General features: G+C 43.8%; 1 protein-coding gene across 8 annotated transcripts in view; it reads left to right on the top strand.

The window, feature by feature from the left end:
• LOC141057365 (tRNA N6-adenosine threonylcarbamoyltransferase, mitochondrial-like) overlaps window positions 1-19,882 on the top strand; it is a 212,344-nt gene that overhangs the window by 74,694 nt on the left and 117,768 nt on the right. For all 8 annotated transcript variants that reach the window (XM_073553949.1, XM_073553951.1, XM_073553953.1 and 5 more), the window contains exon 4: window positions 5,113-5,317. In XM_073553949.1, the coding sequence (XP_073410050.1) occupies window positions 5,113-5,317 (205 nt within the window). The remainder of the gene's footprint in view (window positions 1-5,112; window positions 5,318-19,882) is intronic.

Below are 19,882 nucleotides of genomic sequence, written 5' to 3'. Positions count from 1 at the left end.
AGCTTTTGAGGAGCAGGAATCAGACTGGTCTCCTAGAATCCCTCAGAGAAATCATCTGCAAGGCAGAAGGGCGTCGGCTGCCTTATATCCAGTCAGCAATTCCAGTCACCCAGTCATCATCATTCTGCTCAGGTGCTTTGTAATCAGCCTCACTACCTTCCTTCACCAGAAGAAGGGAGTTCATCAGACCTCAATGGTGAAGGAGAAAATGAACTCACAACAGGCACCCTTTCCTCAGACGGACACGCTGTTCGTGCTCCCTCAAGAACGCAGGAAGGGACTCGCTGCCTTAAAATCGATCATAGCCAGATGGATTCGTTTGACTATTCAGGAGTCCTACTGCATTAGAGGCACGCCGATTCCAGCAGGGATCAGAGCGCACTCTACTCGGGCAGTGGGCGCCTCTTGGGCGCTTCGATGGAACAGGTTTGCAAGGCAGCAACCTGGTCCAGCCTGCACACATTTGCCAAACATAATATCCATGCTCAGGCCTCGGCGGATGCCAGCCTGGGTAGAAGGATTCTCCCAGCAACGGTGGTGCACCTTTAAACAGGAGGTGAATGTAGCTTGGATCGGTGAGTCAATCTCCCACCTAGGGACTGCTTTAGGATGTCCCACAGTATCTGTCCCCCAATGAGACGAAGGAGAAACATGGATTTTTGTGAGTACTCACCGTAAAATCCTTTTCTCAGAGACGCTCATTGGGGGACACAGCACCCACCCTATTAGCCAGTTGGCTCTTGTTTAAATGAATGTGTTTACTTATTTGATATAAGGGTGGTGTTTTCCTTTGGACATGTTGTACCTGTATTAAGGCTGATTTGTCCTACTGCTTTGGCACCAAACTGATTTCCGCCCGCAATAGGGGCGAGGGTGTATACTGCGGAGGAGGAGCTAACCTCTTTTTTTTCACTTAGTATCAGCCTCCTAGCGGCAGAAGCATACACCCACAGTATCTGTGTCCCTCATTGAGCGTCTCGGAGAAAAGGATTTTACGGTGAGTACTCACAAAAATCCATGTTTCTCGTTCACCTTTGATGTCCTATGAACTCCCTCTGCTGGTGAAAGGAGGTGGTGAAACTGATTTGGATGGGAGAAACCTGTCACCTGAACAGGTGGATTGCGATTGGACATCCGGAATCTCTGAGTGGATGTAAGGCAGCCGACGCCCTGTAGGGTTGCTGGTGATTTCTCTGCTCTGAGCTCTGGCCTCCAGTTCAGTTCCTGTCTTCTAAAGCTAAGTTTTTCTCTGTTATTGTTCCATGAGATTTTGTCTGATTTGCTTAGTTTTGTGTTCTGCCAGCCCCGGCTGGGGCTCTGCTGAATTTCCTTTTTTGTCCCTGATCGGTGAAATCTCTTTTGCTCTGTCTTCAGAATATATTGGAGTGCTGATATAGGGATTTTGAAGTCTAGTGACTTCAGGGCCGTTTTTCCTATCAGACATGTTGGGACATTTTTGGTAGGGTTTTTGCGGATTGCAGCCAGCATCTTTTCTGTCCTTTTCTATCTAGTTAGTTGGGCCCCATCATTTGCTCTGCCTGTCTTTCTGTCTGTGTTTGTGTTTTCATCTGTTTTCACCGACAATACATGTTGGGGGCTGTCTATTGCTTTGGGGTCTGCTCTGGGGCAGTTTAGATTTCTCCTTTCCTTTCTTTAGGCTTATTTAGTTCTTCGGTTGTGAAGAGGCGTCTAGGACCACCGTAGGAACGCTCCACGGCTACTGTTAGTTGTTGTGAATAGGATCAGGGGTCTGCAATGCGCTAGCTACCAACCTCTCCGGTTTTCTGGACTTAGCTTGCATTTTTGTTTTTTCCTCCTCCGGTGACTTATTCATAACAACCAACAGTGTGTGCCAACCTTGTAAAGACTTACAGAAAACGTTTGACCTCTGTCATTTCCAACAAAGGATATATAACAAAATATTGAGATGAACTTTTGTTAATGACCAAATACTTATTTTCCACCATAATTTTAAAATATATCTTGCCAAATCAGACAAGGTGATTTTCTAGATTTGTTTTCTCAATTTTGATTCTCATAGTTGTGGGCTGCCTATGATGGCAATTAGAGGCCTCTCTCATCTTTTTAAGTGGGAGAACTTGCACAATTGGTGGCTGACTAAATAATGAGCTATTTCTGGCAGAGAATTGCACAGATTCAACAGATGTATATGCCTAAAAAGGCTGTAGCGGACTTCATTAGAGGGAGGGAGGCTATAATATCTTCCCTGGGCGTTTTGTTATTTAAGGGCTCCTCCATTTGCCCCATTCATAGAAACATGGACTTGGCAACTGAAGTGGCTGCTATATTGGTTTTTATCACAGCTGCAGATGTCTCTCAATCCTGTTTTAGGAGGTTTTCAGCCTTTCTGTCCATTGGGTCTTTTAGACTTGAAGAGTCCTCAAAGGGATTAGATGTCTACCTAGAGACCTTGGCAACCGGTACATCTATCTTGTGAACCTCCTCCCAGATCTTAATGTCCTCTGGATCAAATGGCAAACGATTCTTAAATTCCCGTGGAACCACCAAGCATTTCTCCGCATCCTCCCATTCCTCCAGGACCATGGTCCTGGATATGGTCATTCACTTCGAGCACCCGCTGTTTCTGAGCTCTGAGTCTACCAAACATCTCATCCCCCTCCACCTGCATCATATCTCTGATAGCCTGGACTAGGTCATCGGTATCCTCTAAGGCAAATAAGTATCTTTTGCCCCGTTCCGGGTTTTCCAACGCTACTTCACCCTCTTCTTCCTGGTCTGACCCAAGAAGCTGGGAGGATTCCTCTTCCGAGCTTAGCTCCATCTCCCACCGAGGCCTCTTAGTTCTCGGACCTGGACTGGGAGGTTGCGGGCCGGTAAGGCTAGATAAAGAGGCCTGGACTTCCCGGATTATAGACCTCATCTCAAACAATAGGGACGGTTGTTCTTCCCTTATAACTCTGGCGGTGCAGGTGTCAGAGTGTTCTGCCATATGCCTCTGGTAACTTTATATTGCATACAGGACACCGTCTGGATTTTGCCAAAGCTTTGCCCGACCGTTTGGGTGTAGGTAGGGCATAGCTCGGGTTCCCTTATTCTATATGATGTAGTAAATGGGGATAGTCACAGGCTGTACTACCACCTGCTGGACTGCGCAAAAGCACACTTACCCCGCAGTCCTGGTCACCTTTGCTCGATTCCTCCATAGCGCTTCGTGCATGCCCAGTGCCCCGCGACATCCAGGTAGCGGTCTTATTATCTGTCTTGTTTTACTTCCACATTCTACCCTGGAATGTACGCAGACCTCGTGACGGTCATTTGCACTGCGCGGCTTCTGGAAGTAGCAGCGCCCCGTCGGAACAGAGAGCCCCCCCCATCGGGAGGAAGCGGCTCTACCCAGCTACCCAGGAGCTCGTCCGCTCAACTAGCCTCTGTGGCTGAGGGAGAGTGTCAGCCCTGGGCATTCTTGACAGAGGGAAGGATTAGCTGCTCCACATGATCCCCTGCACCCTCCGGTAAGCTCCAGCCCGTCTCTCTCATGCGTCCTCCATGCAGGGACAGGAAAAACACTGAGGGAGGTGGGTGGGGAGGGGCCTTTTAACCTCTCGTGTGTTAACTGTCCTGGTAAGGAGGAGGAGGACGACCTCCATTGTGCTGTCAGGAGGGACGTCCTGGAAAATGTAGTTTTGAAGATTTAATTGTATTTGAAAAGTTTGTTATTCCAAGATCTTTTGCACAGAATGTATTTACTGTCATGGTTAAACCACTTTAACCCCTTAACGTCCAATGATGGACACAATCCGTCATTGGATGTCTCCCCCGCTTTGATGAGGGCTCCGGCGGTGAGCCCGCATCAAAGCCAGGACATGTCAGCTGTTTTGAATAGTTGACATGTGCCCGCAATAGGTGCAGGTGGAATCGCGATCCACCCGTGCCTATTAACTAGTTAAACGCTGACAGCGGCATTTAACCAGTGCTTCCGGTCACGCAGCCGGAACTGTGCGCATCGCTGACCCCCGTCACGTGATCGTATCAATAAAAAAAGGATTAACCCGATCACTAAACGGCATAGCGATAAAAAAAATCATAACGCCAGAATTAGGTTTTTTTGGTCGCTGTGACATTGCATTAAAATGCAGTAACGGGCGATCAAAAGAACATACCTGGTATCATTAGAAACGTCAGCTCGGTGTACAAAAAATAAGCCCTCACCCAACCCGAGATCATGAAAAATGGAGACGCTACGGGTCTCGGAAGATGGCACAATTTTTTTTTTTTTTTTTTTTTTAACAAACTTTGGAATTTTTTTTCTGCACTTCGATAAAAAAGAACCTAGATATGTTTGGTGACTGAGCTTGTAATGACCTGGAGAATCATAATGGCAGGTCACTTTTAGCATTTAATGAACCTAGCAAAAAAGCCAAGCAAAAAACAAGTGTAGGATTGCACTTTTTTTGCAATTTCACCGCACTTGGAATTTTTTTCCCGTTTTGTAGTACACGACATGGAGTCGTTCAAAAGTACTGCTCGTCCCGCAAAAAAACAAGCCCTCACATGGCCATATTGACAGAAAAATAAAAAAGTTATGGCTCTGGGAAGAAGGGGAGTGAAAAATGAAAATGCAAAACCAAAAATTCTCCTGGTCATTAAGGGGTTAAGGAACCATTTCAGCATTTATTGTTTTATTTTATTGCCTTACTGATACCAATCAGTGCTATGTGTGTAGTGTGTACTGGTCTCTGTCTTCTGCCATTTCCAACTTGGTCCTGTGTTGCATCATTTGACCACAGCTCAGGGTTTTTGGCCATTACTTCCTTTCCCATACAAAAGACGCAGTGTGAACTGACAGGTCTCAATTGTCACTTGATGCAGGAGGCGATCAGAGCGAAACTACAAATGGTAGAAGACCGCGACAGTTAAGTACGGTAACTTAATGCACACATTTTAGACACATCACTGTTAGGTAGCAGAAAAGGCATTAAAAGACAAAACTTTGGAGCGGTCCTTTAAATTATGTTACTGCTGTATTTTCTTTCAATAATATAGTATTGTACAATCTCATATGTGACCTGAACTGTAATTGTGTGGAAATAATACAAAAATGTTTGACATCTATGTATCATTTCTCTTCAGGTGGCCAGAAGACTCTCATTGTCCCAACTTCCTGAATGTTCCACATTGAGTGGCGGACAGTCCATAGAGTACTTGGCTCAGTTTGGCGAAAAGAGGTTTATCAACCACAATCCTCCAATGGCACATTACCAAGACTGCAACTTTTCTTTTACTGGATTGCGCAACCATTATAATCGCCTTATTAAAAAACTAGAGGATCAGGAAGGTATATTTGGATTTTGAGTTTTTTTTTTTTTTTTTTTACTTTTTTTCATCCACATCAAATATGCCTAAGTAGTTTCAATATTCTAGTTAAAGGGAATCTGTTACCCTCGGGGCGTATATGACTTAATATGGGCATACAAGTAATAGAAATGTTACACTAGTCCTACCTGTATGCCTCATATTAACGGTCTTGTAGCTGAGAAATGTTATATTGTTTTTTTATGTTAATGATTTCTTCCAGGCTCCGGTGCGTGCGGTGCCTGGAAGAAATCCCTGCCTTCTGTCTTCATTGTAATACTACTTCCCTCCCACCAGCATCAGTTATGACCCCGGAATCTAACGCGCCTGCGCCCTGCACTCCCTCAGAAATGCATAACTGATCCTCCCTTCTGTGGGTGCTGCATTCAGGGATCTTCTACACAGGCGCCGGCAACTTCCGCTCCAGTGACCTCTTGTGTGCGCACCACTTCGATGCTCTCCCCACTTCCTCCCTGCATAGTCATTGCTATGTACACATGATTCCTAGCGATGACTATGTAGCGAGGAATTGGGGAGAGCATATTATCGGGGCGCACACCGGAGGTCACTGCCTGGGCAGAAGATCTCTGAATGCAGCGCGCACAGAAGGGAGGATGAGGTATGTATTTCTGAGGGAGTGCAGGGCGCTGGCACAGGATTCCGGGGCCATAACTGACGCTGATGGGAGGGAGGTAGTATAACAATGAAGACATGAGGCAGGATTTTCTTCCAGGCACTGCACGCCCCGAAGCCTGTAAGAAATCATTAACATATAGACAGAAAATAACACTTCTCAGTATCAATACCGTTAATATGGAGGAATACAGTGTAACATTTCTAATACCTGTATGCCCATATTGATAGGTCATTTACAGAGGTGACAGATTCCCTTTAAAGCAATCAATGCAAATTACTTTTTTAAATGACTGTCATGCCATCTCTTATGGTAAGTTATTCAGTTAGGCAGACTAACAACTAGCAAATCTATCTGTGAAATTCTAATTTCATATGATTAATGTCCGTGATTGTGCTACAAAGAAATTAGCATTGGGGGGCTATTTTCCTTTTTTATACATCACACTTCTTAGGGCTTGTTCAAATAAGCATTTATTTTGTTCATCTACGCCATGCTTTACGCATACCGAGGAACCATGTGGAAAAAAAATCATAGTATGATCTATTCTGGTCTGTATAATGCATGTGATGTAAAAAGCATCTCCCTCACCAATTTTCAGTGTCCATCACTGCCATAATTTGTGGACAAAATTGGCCCACTTTTTATATAACCTTTAGGCTTGTTGTTTAGTTACAGGCTATAAATTAAGTCCCTTAATGATTAACTGCTTAAAGGACTGCCCATAGATCATAAGGGTAGGAGGACGCGTTGAGTATTTGGATGCAGAATTTTCTGCATCATCTCTGAATCTCTTGGCAGGAAAAGCACAGTGTCAATAACACGTGGTTTTGCAGCATTTTCGATGCATTTTTGCATGTGTTTTCAGCAGGGCTTTAGAGTCGTAGAGTCAGTGTCCATATTGATGGAGTTGGTTCAATGCAGTATGTGCGTTAAATTTTTCATAAGAATTTGGGAAAGTTCTGAATGTCCTATAAATGTCTTTTCTGTTCCTGATCTAAGGATCTCGGCTTTTAGTTGAGATGAATCAGTGCTGCACTTTATTTACATGCTCAGTAGTGACCAGTGCTGTTGGGTCTGAGTCGTGGAGATGGGAGTCAGGGAAATTGAGGAGTCTTAGTCAAAGGTTTGGCTTACAAACGCCACAGCCCAGGTTTTTGGACAGCACAGTACTCTAGCCTCCTGTCTCACACTGAATCTGATCAGTGCAGGGCAGGAGAGAAAGCTACCGGACCTGCAAGGATGCTGAAAAATCTTTTAGGTCAGTGTTTCTCAACTCCTGTCCTCAAGGCCCACAAACATGTCATGTTTTCAGGATTTCCATTCACATTGCACATGGGCAATACTAAAGAAATCCTGAAAACATGATTTGTTGGTGGATCTTGAGGACAGGAGTTGAGAAACACTGTTTTAGGGGATGTAATTACATGCCTGTAGGAGAGCTGTGTGTGGCAGAGGTGTGTGTGTGTGTATATATGAGAGCTGTGCGTGTAAGAAAGCTGTATGCATATGTAGAAGAGTTGAGTGTACAAGAAAGATTGCTGTGCGTGTACATGTAGCAAAACTTGAGTGTGTGTATAAACTGTGAATTCAGAATTGTGCATATGTGTGCACTGCAGAGAGTGTATATAATTTCCTTTCTGTAAAGCTATGTATGTAAAATGCACATGCTGTGAAAAAACACTAACCCTAGGTTTAATAACTCCTTGTTTTACCCTAGTGCATTAACATTAGTGATATTGACCCCTTCAGATCTTTTAACTGCCAGGAAAGTTTTCATTACTAGGAAGTACCATATTTTTCGGATTACAAGACGCACTTTTGTTCCCCCAAATTCTGGGGGAAAGTGGGGGGTGCGTCTTATAATCCGAATCTGTGTGCTGCTGGGCTACAGAGTAGGGGGGGGGGGCGCTCTGGCGTGGTGTCAGGGGGCTGGGATGGGCTGGCTGCGGGCTGCAGAGACAGCGGGTGGTCACGTGCTCCCGCTCATTAGGCTCATGTAATATTCACTGCACCCGCTGTCCATCACCTCGGTGCTGAAGCCATGCCACGTTGGTAGACAGAGGATCGGTGCATATTACATGTGCATTCACTCCCCCCCCCCCCGCCCCAATGTGCACTGAGTCACACGACCGCAGGTCCTATTGGTCACGTGATGGAAGGTCCTGAAGCTACAATGAACTGCCTGAATGAGCAGCTGCTACCGCGCGCCCTCGCAGGAGGAGGATGTCAGCACAGACACAGGAAAGCCACGGAGATGCTGGAAGCAGGAGCCATCATCGGAAGGTGAGTTAAGTGTTTATTTTATCATGTGCTTGCCAGCAGCGGGGAATATAGGGACGGGGGGGCCGTGTGAATGCCAGCAGGGGGAAATATAGGGACGGGGGGCCGTGTGCATGCCAGCACGGGGGCATATCGAGAGGTGGGGGCCATGTGTGTGCCAGCAGGGGGCATAGAGAGAGGGGGGCCCATGTGAGGGCCAGCAGGGGGGGGCATATAGTGACCGGGGGGGCCATATCCAGGCTGGGATGGGGGGCTATGTGCCAGCACAAGGGGGCAATGTGCCAGGATGGGGGTTATATAGATACCAGGATGAGTGACATATATATGATTTGAAAGACAGACACTGGCATTATAAGACACACCTCCATTTAACATAAAAAAAAATTTCTCTTTTTCTTCACCAAATTTGGGGGTGCATTTTATAAACAGGTGCGTCTTATAAAGCGAAAAATATGGCATGTGTTTCCTTTTTTCTGATGTCTAAACCTGGTGTGATTGTTATAATTAGGTGTGTCCTATCGTCTGAAAATACTGTAGATTTTAATTATGGTTTTATTAATTTTGTCCAGTAAGTACACTCTTGGCAAAATCCCTTTTTTCTGTGAGGTATGTGAGAGTTACTTTTTGCTTGACCACCTTTAGTCTTGATTTGGCACAATTTTGTGGTACATACTACTTTTGATCAGGTATGATAGACATATTTTAACCTTATTTTTCCAGTCGAGACAATTCCAACCAAACCAGATGCGGCCACTGCCTATCAGGGCTTCTCTACAGCATTCTATAATGCTGTAGATGAGCCCCCGATATGACCTGCAAGATAAGAAAAATAAGTTTTATTATACTCACCCGGAGGGGGGGGGGCGGTCCGGTCCGATGGGTGTCGCAGGTCCGGGTCCGGTGCCTCGCATCTTCTTGCGCTGTCGCCCTCCTGTTGCTTCATCGCTCCCTGGCATCTCGCTCCTGCACAGGCGTACTTATCTACCCTGTTGAGGGCAGAGCAAAGTACTGCAGTGCGCAGGCGCCAGGAAAGGTTAGAGAATCCCAGCGCCTAAGCAGTGACAATCGCTGTGATTGGCCTGTCAATTGTGACCGGCCGTTCACATCATTTTAGCAATAAGGTTTTTTAAAAATAGAACTTGTCAAGTGATGATTGGTGCAGTCTCAGATCGCACTAATCATAGCAAGCTAAAGGGATGGAGTAATCCCTTGTCAAGAGCTTGATTAGTGCTGTCTTAGAGATCACCAATAATAGCAAGCTAAAGGAATGGAGTTATTTTTACGTCACATCTGTTTATTGATCCTCTTAGCCCCAATTGGTCATTCAATAGGTACTGACCAATTTGCATCAAAAGGGTTCATTTAAAATAATGATAGCTGCTCTGCATGCCATATTTCCCTCATATCTGTTGTGCAGAGCAGTTGTATAGCCCCTGTGTACTTAACATAGTAACATAGTTAGGCCAAAAAAAGACATTAGTCCATCCAGTTCAGCCTATAAAATTCTGTCAGAATAAATCCCCAGATCTACGTCCTTCTAAAGAACCTAACAATTACTGTAAGAGATAATATTGTTACGCTCCAGGAAGACATCCAGGCCTCTCTTGAATCCTTCGACTGAGTTCGTCATCACCACCTCCTCAGGCAGGGAATTCCAGATTCTCACTGCCCTAACAGTAAAGAATCCTCTTCTATGTTGGTGGAAAAACCTTTTCTCCTCCAGATGCAGAGAATGCCCCCTTGTGACCATCACCTTCCTTGGTATAAACAGATCCTCGGAGAGATATTTGTATTGTCCCCTTATGTACTTCTACATGGTTATTAGATCGCCCCTCAGTCGTCTTTTTTTCTAGACTAAATAATCCTAATTTTGCTAATCTCTCTGGGTATTGTAGTTCCCCCATCCCCTTTATTAATTTTGTTGCCCTCCTTTGTACCCGCTCTTGTTCCATTATATCCTTCCTGAGCACCGGTGCCCAAAACTGTACACAGTACTCCATGTGCGGTCTAACCAGAGATTTGTACAGAGGCAGTATAATGCTCTCATTATGTGTATCCAGACCTCTTTTAATCCACCCCATGATCCTGTTTGCCTTGGCAGCCGCTGCCTGGCACTGGCTGCTCCAGGTAAGTTTATCATTAACTAGGATCCCCAAGTCCTTCTCCATGTCAGATTTACCAAGTGGTTTACCGTTCAGTGTGTAATGGTGATATTGATTCCTTCTTCCCATGTGTATAACCTTACATTTATCATTGTTAAACTGCATCTGCCACCTTTTGGCCCAAGTTCCCAACTTATCCAGATCCCTCTGTAGCAGAATACTATCTTCTCTTGTATTGACTGCTTTACATAGTTTTGTATCATCTGCAAATATCGATATTTTACTGTGCAAACCTTCTACCAGATCGTTAATAAATATGTTGAAGAGAATAAGTCCCAACATCGGCCCCTGCGGTACCCCACTGGTCACAGCGACCCAGTTAGAGAATACACCATTTATAACCACCCTCTGCTTTATATCACTAAGCCAGTTACTTACCCATTTACACACATTTTCCCCCAGACCCAGCATTTTAATTTTGTGTACCAACCTCTTGTGTGGCACAGTATCAAACGCTTTGGAAAAATCAAGATATACCACATCCAATGACTCACCTTGGTCCAGTCTATAGCTTACCTCTTCATAAAAGCTGATTAGATTGGTTTGACAGGAGCGATTCCTCATAAACCCATGCTGATATGGTGTTAAACAGTTATTCTCATTGAGACAATCCAGAATAATGTCCCTCAGAAACCCTTCAAATATTTTACCAACAATAGAGGTTAGACTTACTGGCCTATAATTTCCAGGTTCACTTTTAGAGCCCTTATTGACTATTGGTACCACATTTGCTGTGTGCCAGTCCCGTGGAACAGACCCCGTCACTATAGAGTCTCTAAATGTAAGAAATAATGGTTTGTCTATTACATTACTTAATTCTCTTAGTACTCGTGGGTGTATGCCATCCGGACCTGGAGATTTATCTATTTTAATCTTATTTAGCCGGTTTTGCACCTCTTCTTGGGTTAGATTGGTGACCCTTAATATAGGATTTTCTTTGTCTCTTGGCATTTCACCTAGCATTTCATTTTCCACCGTGAATACCGTGGAGAAGAAGGTGTTTAATATATTAGCTTTTTCCTCATCATCTACAACCATACTTTCCTCACAATTTTTTAATGGGCCTACACTTTCACTTTTGATTCTTTTACTATTGATATAGTTGAAGAACAGCTTGGGATTAGTTTTACTCTCCTTAGCAAATTTGCTTCTCTGTTTCCTATTTGGCAGCTTTAATTATTTTTTTAGATAAAGAATTTTTCTCATAGTTTTTAGAGCTTCAACAGTGCAATCCTACTTTAGTAGTTTAAATGCTTTCTTTTTTTTACTGTTAATTGCCCCTCTAATTTCTTTGTTTAGCCACATTGGGTTTTTCCTATTTATTGTCCTTTTATTTCCACAAGGTATAAACCGCTTACAGTGCCTATTAATGATGTTCTTAAACATTTCCCATTTATTTTCTGTATTCTTATTTCTGAGGACATTGTCCCAGTCAACCAGATTAAGGGCATCTCTAAGCTGGTCAAACTTTGCCTTCCTAAAGTTCAGTGTTTTTGTGACTCCCTGACATGTCCCCCTAGCGAAAGACAAGTGAAACTGTACAATATTGTGGTCGCTATTTCCTAGATGCCCAACAACCTGCAGATTTGTTATTCTGTCAGGTCTGTTAGATAGTATTAGGTCTAAAAGTGCTGCTCCTCTGGTTGGATTCTGCACCAATTGTGAAAGATAATTATTCTTGACTATTAGCAGAAACCTGTTGCCTTTATGGGTTTCGCAGGTCTCTGTTTCCCAGTTAATATCCGGGTAGTTAAAGTCCCCCATAACTAGGACCTCATTATGGGTTGCAGCTTCATCTATCTGCCTTAGTAGTAAACTTTCCATGATTTCTGTTATATTTGGGGGTTTGTAACAGACCCCAAAGAGAATTTTGTTACTATTTTTCCCTCCATGTATTTCGACCCATATGGACTCGACATCCTCATTCCCTTCACTAATATCTTCCCTTAAAGTGGACTTTAGACAAGACTTTACATAAAGACAAACCCCTCCTCCACTCCGATTTTTACGATCCTTTCTAAACAGACTGTAACCCTGTAAGTTAACTGCCCAGTCATAGCTTTCATCTAACCATGTCTCGGTTATTCCCACTATGTCATAGTTACCTGTAGATATTTCTGCTTCTAGTTCTTCCATCTTTTTTGTCAGGCTTCTGGCGTTTGCGAGCATGCATTTTAGAGAATTTTGCTTTGTTCCAACCTCCTCCCTGTTGATTGTTTTAGAAATTTTCTTACCTCCCTTCTGAGTATGTTGTCTTGGATCTTCTTTGCTGCACCTCATATCATTCATGAGTATAATATCTGGTTTCATGTTCGTGTCTAACATTTTTCTTCCCATTCCCTCTTCTTCTAGTTTAACGCTCTCCTAATGAGTGTAGCGAGTCTTCTGGCGAATGTGTGTTTCCCAGGTTTGTTGAGGTGTAGTCGGTCTCTGGCGAGGAGTCCATCGTACAGGTAATTCACACCGTGGTCCAGGAATCCGAATCCTTGTTGTCTGCACCATCGTCTTAGCCAGTTGTTCGCGTCAAGGATCCTGTTCCATCTCCTGGTGCCATACCTGTCTACTGGGAGGATAGAAGAAAATACTACCTGTGCATCCAGTTCCTTTACTTTTTTCCCCAACTCTTCAAAGTCCTTGCAGATTGTCGGTAGGTCCTTCCTTGCCGTGTCATTGGTGCCAACATGTATGAGAAGTAATGGGTGGACGTCCTTGGAACTGATGAGCTTTGGTATCCTATCGGTCACATCCTTGATCTTCGCACCTGGGAGGCAGCATACTTCTCTTGCGGTTATATCCGGTCTGCAGATGCCTGCTTCTGTGCCTCTCAGTAGTGAGTCTCCCACCACTACCACTCTTCTTCGCTTCTTGGCTGTACTTTTTGTTGTCACTTCTGGGTGTTGCTGTGTGCCCTTTTCTTCTTTGCTTGCTGGTTGTGCCTCATCCTTAGGTGTACCATCGTCATCCTCCGCAAGGCCTTGGTATCGGTTTGTCAGTTGTGTGGTTGGTGATGTCTCTATGGTCTTCTTGCTTCTTTTGGTCACATGCTTCCGCTCGTCTGCTTTTGGATGTTCTCTGACACTTTCTTCACCTTCTGTGACCAGTAGAGATACTTCTGTTCTGTCTAGGAAGTCTTCATTTTCTTTGAGTTTCAAAGTTGCAATTCTTTTTTTCCAGACCACGCACCTTTTCTTCTAAAAGGGCCACTAATCTACACTTCTGGCAGGTGAAGTTGGATTCTTCTTCTGGTCGATCTGTGAACATGTAGCATATGTTGCAGCTCACCATGTAGGTTGTCACATCTGCCATGTTGCTCCTAGATCCTGCTGACTTGCTGCGTGTCTCCCTTCTTGTGTAATTTACTCAATCAGGAAAGCTTTCTTGCAATAATGTGCTAGAGGCAAAAATTTGTGCGCTGTAAGGCGGGCGGTTCGGCGATGCTTTCCAAGCAGCTGGTCCCGGCTGTATCCAATGATCCTCTTGCTTAGGGAGACTCTTCGCTTTTCACAGAAGGCACCTGGAATATGCAAATTATCTTCCTCAAGCTTCAATCCCTGGTTCACTTGTGAGAGAATAATAATTGGTAGACATTTGCTGCGATCGTGCTTTATCAAGAGCTTCAGATCATCCGATCTTGTGTGCTGGGCTGTCTGCAGTCCGCTCTCTGTGTCTCATTTGTGATTACAGCAGCAGCAAAGTTTCGAATCCCTGTTTCAGCTTCTCTCACTTGCTCTTCCCCACTTGCCAGTTGCATTTTTGGTACATTTTTTCTGCGCCTTTTATGTGTGTGTCCTTCGTCCACCCCCAAATTGCATTCTGTGCTGAGCATACTTGATCAATATTTGGAGCACCTTTTTTTTTTTTTTTGACACATGTGTGTTTAGCTGCCACAGTGCTCTGATTAGTATTGCTGATCAAACTGTAAATCTATATATATATATATATATATATATATATATATATATATATATATATATATATATATATATATATATATATATATATATAATATATTGTGGTAGATTGGCTCACTCGGCTGCACACGAAGGTAGACATGGGTATGCTGCGGCTTTAAGAACTTCCTTTGGTTTATTTTAGGCAGCATATAAACCAAGGTAAAACAAAATGGTGGCAGAAAACACAGTCCTTCTGAGAGCGTGGTTCCTCCCGCTCACCGCTAGTAGAACATACATGGTTGAGGTTTGAGCATACAACACATGCATGAACACTTTCCTGGAGTGCTTCCTCTCGAGGCGCACAGAACACTGCTGCCTTTGGAAGCCAAGTGCTTAAGCCCCAGACCATGTGACTGATCACATGATTGTGATATTACACAGGTCCTGTCAGGACACCGTGGTGCCAGCTCTGCTGGAGGAGATAAGGTGGACATTCTCCCACCCATACTATGAATGTCCACATAAAACCAGCCCATTTATGCAACTTTAGTTTAAGCCTCACAACACTTCAGTTGGAGGAAAATACTCTGGCTTTATATGACTGACGCCATTAAGCGCAGTGACACATATCTCCCTTACAGTACTTTACCAGCTTATTTGCGTCAGTGTTATAAAGCCAGAGTATTTTCCTCCTGCACGCTAAAGTGTTGTGAGGCTTAAACTAAAGTTGCATAAATGGGCCGGTTTTATGTGGATATTCATAGAGAGGGTGGGAGAATGTGTGTTTGTGTGTATATATATCCGCAAGGGATATCTGTCTATATATCTTTTGTTCATGTCTTTGTCAGTGGGCAAACTTACTTCAGCTCTGGCAAAAATTAAGAGACTACTGCACAGTTTTATAAAAATCAGCTTCTCTACATGTCTGACAGCCATTCCATGCCAGTGTCCGTTGAATTCCAGAGTACACCTCATTCTACTTAATGTGCTTCTGATTAGGTGATCACCTAAACCAAATCTTATTTAAGGAAGGGAAGTATAAAAAACCCTGCTGTGGTGTTCACAATCCTCTTGCAAATAACACATGCTGGATGGCAAAACAAGTGCTAGTAATATCCTAAAAGTAATAGGAATGAAAAAATAACTTTTAATCATGCCACAGGCAGAAAAGTGTTGGGTGAAGAAAAGAATGGCTTAATTCTGGCTTAACTAGCAGAGTGATACAGTGAGCGTCATGTTGCCTCCATCCTTAACCCCTTCCCGACCTGTGACACCGCATGCATCATAAAAGTCAGTGCCAATCCGACCTGTGACGCATATGCTGTGTGATGGGGAGATCGCCCTCCTGCGGGTCGGGTGAGCAGGGTCAATGAAAGTTCACCCGACCCGCAGGTACAGGGGGCTTTGTACTTCACCCCAGGGGGGTTGGCTTTGCCCCCCCCACGGCTACAATCGCTCTGATTGGCTGTTTCACTTTCAACAGCCAATCAGAGCAATTGTAATATTTCACCAATGAAACTTGGTGAAATATTACAATCCAGCCATGGCCAATGCTGCAATAGCACCAGCCATGGCTGGAGACACCGATCAGACCCCCCCACGACTGACGGTGGTGATATTCCCCCGCCACCGACTGACGGCGGCGACCTGCCGCCGGCAGTATCTGCTCCCCCACCTTCTGATTTCCCCGCCTTCCGATTGCCCCCCCGGTACTTCCCATGTCCCGCTGTCCATCGGTCTTCCAGTATGGGCGCCGCTATCTTCCATAATGGCTGGCGCATGCGTAGTGCACGCACTGAATCTGCCTGCCGGCACCTGGCAGAGTCTTTCATTCACTGCAGGTACATTTCAATCACTGTGATAAACCCTATCACAGTGATCAAAATAAAAAAAGTAAATAAACCCCCTCTTTATCACCCCTATAAGTATAGACAAATAATAAAATAAAGAAAATATTTTTATTTTTCAATTAGGGTTAGGGTTATAATTAGGGTTGGGGTTAGGGTTAGAATTAGTGCTTGGAAATTCGAAGACATGTTGTCATTAGTTTATAGAATAAAAGAGCAATTTACATTTTACTCAAAAATATACCTGTAAAGAGAAAAATCAGACAAACTCAAAACTTTGCAGTGGTCTCTAACTTTTGCCAGAGCTGTATATATGTGTGTATGTGTGTGTGTGTGTGTATATATATATATATATATATATATATATATATATATATATATATATATATATACACACATACACACACACACACACACACACTCTGGCAAAAGTTAGAGACCACTATATATATAATGTGTATTATTATAGTAGTGGACATCACAGTGTTAGTGATGTCGGATATTTCTTTTTAAGAAAAAAAAATAGTAATTATTACTTAGAAGCCTTAGGCTATGTGCACACGTAGCGGAACTCTCATGGAAGTTACAGCGAGAATTCTGGAATTCTATTCCGTGGGAAAATCACATTTTAGATTCCCGCGATTTTCCCGTGGAAAACTAGCGATTTGCAAGCGTAATTAGCTTGCAAGAATGCTAGCGTTTTCCAAGCGATCTGGAGCATCGCTTGGAGAACTGACTGACAGGTTGGTCACACTCGTCAAACATAGTGTTTGACAAGTGTGACCAACTTTTTACTATTGAGGCTGCCTATGCAGCATCAGTAGTAAAAGATAGGATGTAAAACTAATAAAAAAAAAAAAAAAATATTGTTATTCTCACCTTCCGGCGTCCCGCGCAGCCTTCCCGCCTTGCTCCACGCTCCCGGTCCCAGTAATCCTTTGCGAGAATGACCGCGAGACGTCGCGCTCCCGCGACGTCATCGCAAATGACCGCGAGACGTCGCGCTCCCGCATTCTCGCAAAGGATTACTGGGACCGGGAGCGTGGCGCAAGGCGGGAAGGCTGCGCGGGACGCCGGAAGGTGAGAATAACAATATTTTTTATTTTAATTCTATTTTTTACAGGGATATTGTACCCAGAGCCTGAAGGACAGTCTCCTCTCGTCCGGACCGTGGGTTCTGCTTACTTTTCGCATGGTGGGCACAGCCACATGCGGGAAGTAAGCAGAACAATGCAATCCTATGGGTGCGGGATCGCAGCGATTCCGCTAAATTAATGAGCATGCTGCGTTTTTTACCGCGAAGCGATTCCGCCGTGGAAAAAAACGCAGCATTAGCACAGCATTGCGGAATCCCATAGAAATGCATGGGATGCTTATATTTCGCGTTTTCACGGCAAAATTGCGCGTTTAAAACTGCCGCGAAAACGCGAAAAAACCGCGACGTGTGAACTCAGCCTTATACTTAAATACTGAAAAAATTGAATCAAGAAGGGTCTGTTTAAATATAATACAAAAATACTTTTATTAAAGTGTCGTGTACTAACATTCAGAAACACGAATCAGTAAAACATGATTACATAAAGAACAAAAAGTAAATCATAAAGGACTCGGGTAAAGAGGTCTGGGGTCAATACCAAATAGTTTATCGATCGGAGAATCATGTTCCATAAAAGTATAATGTTTATATCCGAAGTTACTGATGTGGACAGATGTCATTAAAGGGTCCAGAGGAATTGCCATATCATGACAAGTGTCAAACTAGATATACCTATGAATATATAGTGGGAAATTACAATCTGATCCCACAAAATGACAACTTTGTCAGATCGCCTCTATGTAGTAGAATTGCTCATGTCCTAGGATCGCCAACCACTGGGTGGTGCGCACAGCGATCTGGCACTGACAACCATAGAAGTCTCCATGAGACCACCGGTTGTTATGGCGACACATTGGTGACCCTTGATCACGTGACACGAGTTACCGGTGTGCGTATTTGCGGCACGATTACCGGAAGCGCTTGTTAAATGCCGCTGTCAGAGTTTGACAGCGGCATTTAACTGGTTAATAGCTACGGGTGGATTATGATTCCACCTGAAGCAGGCAATGAGAAGCCTCCTACACTGCCTGTCAGATCGCTGATCTGACACAGTGATGTGCAAAGTGTCAGATCAGCGATCTGACTTTGCATAGTAATGTTCCACCCTGGGACAATGTAAAAAACTAAAAAAAAAAAATTTAACAATGTGTAAAAATAATTTTTAAAAAATCCTAAATAAAAAAAAATATTCCCCAATAAATTCATTTCTTTATGTGAATAAAAAAACTATAAGGCTGTGTGCCCACGTAGCGATTTTTAAGCGTTTTTGCCACGATTTTCGGCGCAAAAACGTTTAAAAATCGTGTACAGAACGCCCCCCATGCATTCCTATGGCATTCCGCACATGCTGTGCTAATGCTGCGCTTTTTTCCGCGGCGGAATCGCATTGCGGAAAAAATCGCAGCATGGTCATTCTTTTGTGCGGAATCGCAAAGAATTGCTGCTATTCCGCACCCATAGGAATGCATGAGAATCGCTTACTTCCCGCATGTGGCTATGCCCACCATGCGCGAAGTTAAGCGTCTCATGTGCGGTTGGTACCCACGGTGTGGAGGAGAGGAGACTGTCCTCCAGGCCCTGGGTACCATACCCCTGTAAAAAAAAAAGAATAAAAAATAAAAAATCGGGGTATATTTACCTTCCGACGTCCCGCGCTGCATTCCCGGGCCTCAGCGTTCCCAGTAATGCCTTGTGGCAAGGTCCTGTGATGACGTAGTCTCGCGTGACTCTAGCGGTCTTGCGAGATCGCTATAGCAACGCGAGACCAACGTTATCACAGGTCTCGCAAGGCATTACTGGGAACGCTGAGGCCGGGAATGCAGCGCCTGAGGCCGGGAATGCAGCGCGTGACGCCGGAACGTAAATATACCCCGATTTTTTTTTATTAATTTTTAGCATTTTAACATTCTATATTTTACTATTGATGCCGCATAGGCAGCCTCAATAGTAAAAAGCTGCTCACACTTGTCAAACACTATGTTTGACGAGTGTGACCAACCTGTCAATCACTTTCCAAGCGATGCTTGAAATCGCTTGGAAAGTGCTTGAATATCGCACGTGAAAATCGCGATCATAATCGTGGTAAAATCGCTGTGAAATCGCACGGAAAAAAACGCGCGATTTCTGGGAAGGAGTCCGGTTTTTAGTGTCCGGAATAAAACGCTACGTGGGCACATAGCCTAAAAGTACACATATTTAGTATCGCCGTGCCTGCAATGACCCGCCCATAAAACTGTTCCACTAGTTAACCCCTTTATTGAACCCCTTAAAAAAAAAAAAAAAACAAGGCAAAAAACAATGCTTTATCATTATACCGCCAAACAAAAAGTGCAATAACATGCGATCAAAAAGACGTATATAAATAAACATCATCTTATCCCGCAAAAAACGAGCCACCATACAGCATCATCAGCAAAAAAATAAAAAAGTTATAGCTCCCAGAATAAAGCAAAGCAAAAATAATTATTATAATAAAAAGCGATCAAAAATTGTCATGTGCCCGAAAATGGTACCAATAAAACCGTCAACTCGTCCCGCAAAAAATAAGACCTCAAATGACTCTATGGGCCAAAATATGGAGAAATTATAGCTCTCAAAATGTGGTGATGCAAAAACTATTTTTTGCAATAAAA

The sequence above is a fragment of the Dendrobates tinctorius genome, unplaced genomic scaffold (genome assembly GCF_039654945.1).
Source record: "Dendrobates tinctorius isolate UK_male_01 unplaced genomic scaffold, ASM3965494v1 ptg000204l, whole genome shotgun sequence".
NCBI lineage: Eukaryota > Metazoa > Chordata > Amphibia > Anura > Dendrobatidae > Dendrobates > Dendrobates tinctorius.
The sequence above is the reverse complement of the archived record's forward strand: the minus strand, read 5'-3'. Positions and strand labels throughout refer to the sequence as shown.